This window comes from Aquarana catesbeiana, linkage group LG03, assembly GCF_042186555.1.
Source record: "Aquarana catesbeiana isolate 2022-GZ linkage group LG03, ASM4218655v1, whole genome shotgun sequence".
NCBI classification, from domain to species: domain Eukaryota; kingdom Metazoa; phylum Chordata; class Amphibia; order Anura; family Ranidae; genus Aquarana; species Aquarana catesbeiana.
The window spans coordinates 167,714,533-167,725,213 of NC_133326.1; the positions used below are offsets into that span (position 1 = coordinate 167,714,533).

Consider the following 10,681-nt stretch of genomic DNA (forward strand, 5'->3'; position numbering starts at 1 on the left):
CCAGTTTGATTTATATTTGGGCAGCTTATGCAAATAGAAATGCACATAGTGGATTGAAACTGCTAATATAGCATGATGTGAAGATTAAATGAACTGGCCCCATATGGTGGAATAATAGTTTAATTTGCATAAAAGTGGAGGTAAAGTGAACAAATTTTTAATACCGTGAGTGATTGTTGTACAATGAGTAGGTACCTACATATGGATAATTGGATAGTTCTATAACAGATATTGTAATTATATAAAGGAAAGTAAAATGAAAGTAGGCTCAGTGAATAATACTGATTTTGCAGGCACTAAATATAAAGCTGCCATATCTACAAGATTTATACCTTATGCATAGCTAGCCATTCAATAAAAGCAATTTTTATTTATATATATATATAGATATATCTATATAGATATAGATATATCTATATAGATATAGATATATCTATATCTATATAGATATATCTATATATAGATATATATTCTATAATATGACTTGATCTGCACTTTTATGCCTTGGGTATTACTCCATATGAGTGGAGGCCGCATGGACATTTATACTGCTAGCCCTGTTATGTTTATGAGGCCATTGTAAAAATAAATGGCTCTCATGTCAGTGATTTATGAATGGCTAAGTCCCTCAAAGGTAGAAGTGTTTTTCCCTTTTCAAAATGCTAGTGACTTATTTATGTTGCAGCCTTAGGAACAAAATGCACTTCTCTTAAAGTGCCCTTGTGCCTAACTATTGGACTATAAAATAGGAATGGCTGTGTACAGTTGAATAAAACAACTTACCAGCACACCCTTTTTGTTTCTAAATAGTACCGCTGTCTGTAGTATTCATGCAGTGTATTTTCACCTAGTAGTCAACTGAATGCCTTTACTTCCAGTTGTTGTACTAGCACCAGCGCTCCTAGACACTTACTGTTATGTAAATAAGTTACCATCCCTTCTCCTATATATCAGCGCTACTCTAACATAATAAGCAAGAGACGACCTTGTAGAAGCATGTCTTTCAGGCAGAATCTAAAGGTCTGTTAGCTGGTCCTTCATGCCAGAGATCCTCTAGCAAACAGAGTGAACAATTTAGTGCATTTCTCTGAACTTTCTGATCTGCAAACATGGGACTATTTAGCACAAATGAATAAACTAAACCCTTTGCTGGCACTACATTAACATTTTTTAGTTGCACTGCATCCAGGTTTTGGCTCTCAACTAGGCATGCAGTACAACATGATGAGTCACCCACAGGGGGCTATTTGTTTTCAGCTTTTTGGTCCATATGCCGGTGGAACTCTGTCCCTGAAGACCTCTTAGGGGGGGGGTATGCCCACCAGGAGGGTGAAAATCTGGATACAGTTTGGTTCCCCAAATTCCACTTGGATGACCGAGGAAAACCACAGAAATTGGTGATAAGTGCCCTGTTTGGAACTCTGTGTACTGTCGCTCCAGTCCCTGAATAGTTAAAATGCAGAGCGCTATGCTCTACTTAGGGGACACCGATACCTCCTTACAGAAGATGATGGAGACCATTACACAATGTGGGGAATTCTCAGTTTTTTCTATTGGTCGAAATGTATCCTCATGCCCCTAGACCCACTAACTGGGCCCCTGCCTCTGGGAGCCAGACAAATCACTGTTACCAATCCTTTTAAATATCTAAGTGTAGCAGTGTCTCCGGACCCCACTAGTTATCTTCAATCAAATCTAAGCCCACTATTGGATAGACAGAGGGAGAAATTCCTCAGCTGGTGTAAACCCCCCTTTTGGTAGTGGGGAGGGTGAACTTAATTAAAATGGTCTGGGCCCCGCAACTCTTGTATATCTTCCAAAATTCACCCATGTGGATTTCCATTAAGTGGTTTAGACAAGTGGACACACAGATGCGAGATCTCATTTGGAAACGGAAGAGAGCTAGGATCAGTTTGTACACTTTACAATACAGAAAAGGGGGACTTGCTGTTCCTCACCCTAAACCGTACTTTTTGTTTTAAAAAATGCAGCAATTAGCTGGATGGTGCCGGGATGATAATGATGACCCCATAGTACATTTGGTGACTCGGTCCTGCCCAACACTAAAAGCTGGCTCACATATGGAGATGGATATGCCTAGTCTACCCCAGTCCTCCCCGGATCTACTTAGAAGGGTATGGAAGGCAACCCGGGAAGCTTTATCTGTGGAGGGCCCGTTGGGGTTTACCCCTCTTTGGAACAATCCCAAATACCCGGAACTAAACAAACTACAGGGGTTTTCTATATGGCGACAAAAAAGGAATATGGTTCTTCCCTCAGATTTATACAGGGACTGTACTGAAGTCATATACACAATTATGCGTAGCGTTTTCTTTGCCCAAGAGATGCTTCTACCAATACCTCCAGCTTAGACACGCTCTGCATACCCAAAGGCAAACTCTTCCTCTAGAGGTGTCTTCCTCTTCTCTGTTGCTAGAGATCCCCTAGGCGGATGTTAGGAGGGGTTTAATCTCTAAAGTATACTGTTGTCTTCTATCCAGGATTTTGCCTCACTAAAATGTAGAGCTCGATGAGTGACTGACATTGGAGATATTGATGGAGACCAGTGGGATATGGCCTTAGAGTAGATTCCAGTCGTTTCTATCTCTGCGTCTCACAGGTTATCGCAGCTATTCATATTGCACAGAGCCGGACGCCTGAGAGACTACCTATATGCCCAAAGTGTAAATTTCAGAAAGGAGATTTCATACATATGATCTGGAGTTGCCCGAAACGTAATCATTATTGGACTGAGATCATAATGTGTGTGTCATGTCTAGCCCAGTTACCGGTGTCGCTAACTCCATTAGTGTGCTTATTAGGTGCAATTGATGAGGAAATGTACCAAAAGGGGATGTATATTATGATTACTAGACTACTGTACCTGGCTAGAAAACTCATAGCTCAATACTGGATGGCTTCTACAGTGCCTTCTGGGAAACAATGGATTGCTTATGTTAATTTCCTTCTTAGGGAACAACTGGCCTATCAGCATAGACATGCTGTGTCCAGATTTAACCTCATCTGGCAGCCTTGGTTGGATGACCCTAGCCTTGCCCCACCACAGTTAGTGATGGATAGGTTGTTGAGACTTTAGCCCACTAGGAGTCGTAAGTGGGGATGCGTTGAAGGAGAGAAGAGAATTCTATTGTATGTTCTAACTTTGTTTTGTTAAGTACTTAGTTTGATTTTTTTTTTTTAGTAAAAAAAAAAGTTTCCTACTGATTCTTTAGAATTTGCTTCAAGTGCTAGTTTTCTACTGATTGTTGTATCAATGTGAATGTTAATCTATATGAGGTTACTTATTAATGCTTAATCCGTATGCTGACGGATAGTTTTGAACACCTGATATGTCGATAACTATGCGGAATTGTACAGTCACAACAACAAATAATAACGTTTTGATTCGAAAAAAAAATGCAGAGCTCTGGCTATGGCATATTAAGTGTCAGGCAGATTTCCTCAGTTGTCAACATCTGGACTGGTCCCTTTACCTAGAGGAGTTTCAAGCACCTGGCTTCCAAGTTCTGTAACGTACTGGATAAATTTGTTGCTCGGACCTGAGATCTTCAGGCCTTCACAGTGGATGCTTTTGTAATTCAGTGGAATCCATTCAACCTGGACTACATTTTTTCCCCACTTAAGCTTCTTACTCAAATGCTCCACAGGATCAAGATGGAGGGCATTCCAGTGGTCCTCATTGCACCATTTTGCTCGTAGGGTCACAATTTTTATTAAGTTGATGTGCACGCCTGTTTTGATGCCAGTTTTCCAGAGTTCATCTTTGACCTGTTGGTTATGTGGGCATGTTGGTGTTGGTTTATTGTGCCGCCAAACCCTCAGCTGGACTGTTTCTGGATGTCCCAATAGCCTAAAACCCTAATGGCCTTTGTTTTTTATTGTACGATTAACAAAATAGATTTTTGTCTTACATGTAAAATCTTTGTGGAGGAAGACACTACTCTATTGTGTTGATGGGCTAAGGGATATTATATGCCATGGAGAATGCAGAATTGGTATCTTTTTTGCACATGCGCAAAGGGCTCTTTGATTGAAATGTTGGAGCATCAGTGAAAGAAACACCTCTTGCATTATGCCATTTGATGAGGAACCTCATTGGTGAACTTTATTAAGGAAGTCACTGAGGAGGAAGTATACCCATTTTGCCCCAGAAAAAGAAGGAACATTCTTCATCTGGGAAACCGTTTACTCCTGAGGTAAAAAAAATCTCTAAGGCCTCCAGGTCCTCCACAGTTCTGAGGTACAGGGGCTCACCAGATTCTTTATCATTAAGCTCTTGAAAGCTAGGAAATGTACTTCTTACATACAGTAGTCTACAATGACATACGCGTATTTCTCAGTGTGTGAGATAAGGAAATTGCATTCCAGAAGATTCTGTATTGGACAAATTCTGTCTTTTCTCCAGTCTGAGAAAGATCAGCATTTGGCTTTGCGTGCCATCAAGGGTCAAATCTCATTCTTAGCAGTTCTTTTTCAGAAGCCACGTGCTTCTCACTGCTTAGTGAAGGCCTTCGTACAGGGGGTCACTCACATTATTCCTCCTGTTCGTTATCTGATAAATCTATGGGATCTTTCTTTAGTTCTGCTGGCTCTTCAGAAACTGCACTTTGATCCGACTAGAGGTCTTCCTATATTTATCCTTATTCACAAAGTTGCCTTCTTTGTCGCCATCATCACTACTGCAGGGAGAGTTTTGCATTTGGCAGCCCTAACCTGTAAAGAACCCTTTCAAAGACCAGGTTGTTTCTGAGACCCAGGGCCTTTTTACTTTACATGGTTTCTTCCTTTTAGCTTAAATAGGACATTGTCACCCCGTTGTCTTGCTCCTAAACAGGAGATTTCCCTCTTGTCTGTTGTCTGGATGTAGTATGTGCTGTTTGAAATGATGGCCCCTTTCACAGGGACGCCTTCCCTTTTGATCAGCAGGGGATCTGTCTGCTGATCAGAGCAGAATGTGACGGACTGCAGGTCCGTGTCCGCTCAGTTTATGCAGAACGTTCACCGACAGAGCCCACTCTACTCTATAGGCTGTTGGGTGTAAACAGACTCCACTGTCCTTTTTACACCCAACTACCTCCAATCTAAACCGCCTACATGGATGAGAACAGATCCCCTTCCATTTGTTTTTAGTGAACCAGATCAGATTGGAGGTAGGTGGGTGTAAAGGGACTTGTGTCCCTTTTTACACCCACCGCTCTATCAGGGTGAATGAACTGACCAATCGGGTCCACCTAAAAAAAAATTGACAGGTGGACCTGACTGGAGCGGTCCTGTGAAAGGGGCCTTAGTCTCAGATACAGCGCTCTTTTGACAGTCCAACCCCCTGTTGTTCCTGAAGGTTCCATAAAGGACAACCTGCTTCTCGTTCCACTGTCGCAAAGTGGACTTGTCAGCTCATCCTTCAAGCACAGTTGGTGCTTCAAGGGATGGGAAGTCCCCGCATTTCCTAGAAATTTCCTATTACTTACTGTTGTGTCTCCTGGGACTCCAATAGGATACAATATAAAACACCTGATAATGGTTTATCCCTTTACTACTCTAATATAAAGAAAACAAAAAATTCTGGTTAAACATATACTTTTAAGTCTTACAATCCCAATTCCTAGGTGTCTACTAGTTATAGAAAAGTGATTTTTTTTTTCTTTCTCACCAAAACTCTTTCCCATGGATTTTACCCTCTTTAGGTCATTGTTTTTTCCTGTTTATTATTCTTCGCCAGCTCATGCCTTTTTATCACTGCTCTGCCTTAAACTGAAGGGAGTGATCATACATGGGTGCGTATGTTGTAAGGAGAAGTTCAGCTTGTTCAGTGTCATACCACCTGTAGATAGGGCATATTACCTTCAGACATCCACCAGTTAATTTTAAGGTGAGTACAAAGAACTTTTCCTTTTTACCAAACATTAGAAATTATGCAGCAGTTTCTGGAGTACGTTTAACAATTTGTTTGTCCTAGTGTAACACACGCACAGTCAGAAAATAACCCATCCACACTAAAGTATGAAAGGAACAAGTATGAAAGAACAGAGCTTTCCAACTTCATGTAAATGGCAGTACAGTACCCCTTTGCTGCAAAACTAATACTTCATAGTGTCCCACTGAGAAATGCAGTTAGGAAATTTCATTCCATTTGGCAACCTTGGCTGGAAACACCCGGGTTAGCACCCCCAAGATTGATTATGCAACGGTTACTACAGGTTTAGAATGTATTTGGGGTTCAATAGAAGGTAGACTCTGGTGCGATTATGTGTTCTTTTAAGGGAGGTGATAGGCAAGTTCACCCTCTGAGGTAAGAGGAAAGGAACACATATGATTGGGCACAACATGGGCAATACTGTTAATTAGATGGCCCGTTGGCTGTAGGTTTTGTTGGTATTGGAATGGCGGATGTATGTACGTCTGTTTGAGATAACTCTCATGTATGTACTAACCAAGATGTGTCCAAGTACTTCTTATTTTTGGTGCCACTGCTGCACTGATTGTCAATTGTACAATGTTTATCTGTTACAGTAACAAATGTTATTTCCTGTACGGTGGTATGTAAAATGCTTTTTGTCTTGGTTGGCACAATAAACTTTATTTCTAATTTAAAAAAAAAACACAGCATTCTCTGCTCTTAATATACTGAAACTTTGAGAACCTTGTGTCATCTTTACATCCCTTTTCTAATCTCACAATAGGGAATGTGTTTGTGACTTTACAGGGCCATGCATCCAATGCTCAGTATTTTCTTCCATATGCAGAACTAACAGTAGTGGTCAATAGAATAAGCTGATTAAAAAGGAAGCATTCTTTTACAAAACAAAGCACTGCACGGAACATTTAACCCTGGACGGCTACCTTAGCCTGGGGGGGTATACGTACAAGATGGTAGTTAGTATAGCTCTTGCTTCGGACTTTTCGACAAGTCCCATCTCTCTAATGTCTACCAGGTTCACATGACTTGTATCCCACATATCCTTATTGTACATTCAATGTTTCTCTCGGCTATATGGGAGAGTTTCTCTGTTATGTCTTTTGTGAAAATAAAATACTTTGAAAGTAAAACAGGGCACTGCATTTTACTGTACGGAGGATGGTTGTAATGCATAGGGATGTTTTTTGCAAAAGTCCTTAAAGTTGAGCTAACCCTTTAAATATGTTGTCTACTACAGCTGTAATTTATGCAATTCATTTTTTTATCTTCATATCATTTTAATGTGTTCTAATTCAAATAGAAAAAGAATCAGCAAGAAGAGGACTCTGATGATTAGGTCAGTCCTATCTGCAGTCCGTGAGTGACAGCTTCCTCTGGTTTTATTATGTAATCAGGTTCAAGTGAAAGCAAGAATGGATGGAATGGGGTTCCCACTAGATCCTGAAAAATCACATGAACTTTTAATCTTCAAACAGTTTGTTCTTTTTGCTTTTTCCAGCTGCTCTGTATGCTGACTGAAGTGAGTGGGAGCAAGCTGGCTGTGTGTGTACTCAGTTCAGTGTAAAATCACTTCTTCACATTATCAAGCTTCAGTCTTGACAGCCTCATACATTCTACATACTGAGGTGTTGTAAATGCTTATTGGCAGCTGATTTTCTTCACTTTAACTCACTGTAAATCAATAGTTTGTACATGGCAGAATTATTGAGTGATTGCATCATTATGTAAATTTTACAGTTTTTCCCTATAACTGTGCATAATAAATATATATTTTATGCTAATATTTTTCATTGTTTTATTTTTCATTTAAATTTACCTGCTATTTTTATGATTTCTAGAAAGTGGGGTTGATGCTCAATTGGAGATTGGAGTTGAATATTACCAATTGGTGATCACACCCTGTTATACAGTTCTCAGCTTCTGAAATTACATAGATGGTGTGTGAGGTCTAGAATGGTCATATCACTGACCATGCAGCAGCCTCAGCTATGTTAGCCACAAGCTGTGTAACAGGTTAGTCACATAAACATTGCTAACATTTTTTTTCTGCTGAAATACCTTTTTAAAGACACATGGATGTTTAGTGGACACTAAAATTATGGTTTTCAGTGGGTTTTTAAGTTGTTGTTTTTTTTTTTTTATGCATATTTTTTTATATAGTTTTTTGCTTTTCAATATGAACACCAAACTATGAAACAAGAGATTTCATTTTCATGACCTCTTCTGATCAGATGGAACCTGCCTTCTGTGGTATATAATGTGTGTTAGGGAAGCTAAATAAAGCCACTTCCTTCCAGAGTACATTAGGTGTGAACCACACTTCTTCAGCCAGTGTCTAACGTACAGAAAAATCTGTGCTGCTTTGAGATGGACTGTGTGTGCAGTGGTTTGATTAGTTGTTGTTTTTTAACAAATAAATGCTGTACAGGTAAATAAAATAGTGCTATAACATTCGGATGACTGAAATTATTTATTGTTTTGTTTGTGCTGAACTAGCAAGAAACATCATTTCTATCAGAAAAATGCTTAATCACTATGAAGTCAAAATATTTCATGTTTCCAGCTTTTTATCATTTGGTTTTGATGGTACCAGTTGTGGGAGATGATAAAAGGTGCCCATAAAATAGACCCAGATTATGAAGGGGGTGATATTCCAAGGGCCACATACAATGGAAAATGTGTTTATTAAAGGAAAATACAACATAGCACAACCTGAAATTTAAGTGAGGTAAAGCTCCTTTTATTGAGACTTTAGTAATATGTCCATCCAATAGTTAAGATTACACCACCATTAAACATAAATGTAAATAAACAGGAAGAACGGTGCCTACAGCAAGAATTTCAATTTACATGGAAGACAAAATTAAATATTTAGGAATAAGATTAACATCATCCCCAAGGAAATTATACCAGGTAAATTTCATCCCACTACTAAATTAAATAAAAACGTAAATAAAAAAAATAGCAACAAGGTCCCTCTCATGGATTGGACAAATAAATACCATAAAGATGGTAATAGTACAGAAAGTTATGTACAATTTTCAAATGTTGCCTATTCCCCTACCTCAGACATATTTTAAAACATTGAAAAATATAATAACTAAGTTCATGTGGCAGAATAGGAAACCGAGAATCTCATTCTCGGTATTAAGGAGAGATAAAAAGCAAGGTGGGCTAAAGGTACCAGGCTTTAAAAAAATATTATAATGCAGTGTTAATATCACATGTAATGGAGTGGACAAGGGAGAAAATTTTAAAAAGATTGGTACAAATTGAGAACATAATGAGTGATACATGATAATATGTCTGAGGTAGGGGAATAGGGTAGAATCATTTGGCAAATTACTTTACACCGGGAAAAGGGAAATTATTTGGAGATTGGATAAAACATGAAAATGCACAATTAAAGGATATAGGGGAAAAGGAAAATATGCACATTTCAAGAATTAAAACAGAAGACAGATTTGATGGTGATTAATGAATGGCGGTACCTCCATTTGAAACACTTTGTCAGAACCTTGCCACAACCAATAAGATCAGCGGAAGATCTAAGGCCGCTAAAGCGGCTGAGTATGGCATCAAATACAAAAAATGGTATATCATGAATTTATAAAATTCTAATGGCAGAGGAATGGCTGGGGGCCCCACCATACATAAAAAAATGGGGAAAAGAATTGGGAACACGAGGGAATAAACAAAATTTTAGGAGAATTTTAGAGATTGGTACGTAGCTCCGCAGTTGACTCTAACACAGCAGAGATGAACTATAAATGCCTCACAAGGTGGTATATAACCCCAGACAAAGTAAGTAAATATCAAACGGGGAAATCACCATACTGTTGGCAGGGATGTAAAGTAGTGGGAACGCTGCCACATTTATGGTGGGATTGGCCAAAAATAAAAAGCTATTGGAAAGAGATCTTACAGTTAATAAAAGAAATTACTAACAGAGAAATATTAGAAGAACCTTGGACGTGCTTGGGATAGAAAGTTCAATAAAACAATCTGTGATACCTCACCTGATCAATGCAGCTAAAAGTCAGATACCAAGAAACAGAAAGCCCCATAATAAAAGATTGGATTGGAAAGGTAAAAGACATATAACGTGGAATATCTGAGATACTGTGGAGAGGAGGGAATGATAAACAGCTGGAAAGAGTGGAAGGCGTTTAACTACTTCAATACAGGGCACTTACACCCTCTTCCTGCCCAAGCCATTTTCAGCGCTGTCGCTGTTTAAATGACAATTGCGCAGTCAAGCTACACTGTACCCAAACAGAATTTTTATCATTTTGTTCCCACAAGTAGAACTTTCTTTTGGTGGTATTTGATCACCTTTGCATTTTTATTTTTTGCTAAACAAATAAAAGACCTAAAATTTTGAAAAAAAAAAGTTTTTCTTTTGTTTGTTATAAAATGTTGTCAATAAGTATGTTTTCTCCTTCACTGATGGGCACTGATAAGGCGGCACTGATAAGGTGATACCAATGAGGTGGCACTGGTAGGCGGCACTGAGTGTCATTGATATGCAGTACTGATGGGCACTCATGGGTGGCACTAATGGGCACTGATAGGTGACACTGGTCACTGAAAGGCTGCACTGATGGGTACTTATGGGTGGCACTGATAGGCGGCACTGATGGCATTGTTAGGCATCACTGATGGCACTGGCAGGCATTGGGGATGGGCACTGATTGGCATTTCCCTGGTGGTCTAGGGTGGCATACCTGGTGGTCCAGTGTG

The 10,681-nt window shown here is 39.3% G+C and overlaps 1 protein-coding gene across 2 annotated transcripts in view; it reads left to right on the forward strand.

Annotated features, from left to right (window-relative positions):
• CDC123 (cell division cycle 123) overlaps positions 1-7,719 on the forward strand; it is a 118,680-nt gene extending 110,961 nt beyond the window's left edge. For both annotated transcript variants that reach the window (XM_073619501.1, XM_073619502.1), the window contains exon 13: positions 7,239-7,719. In XM_073619501.1, coding sequence (XP_073475602.1) covers positions 7,239-7,274 — 36 coding nt within the window. In that variant the 3' untranslated portion in view covers positions 7,275-7,719. The remainder of the gene's footprint in view (positions 1-7,238) is intronic.
• Positions 7,720-10,681: the final 2,962 nt, after the last annotated feature.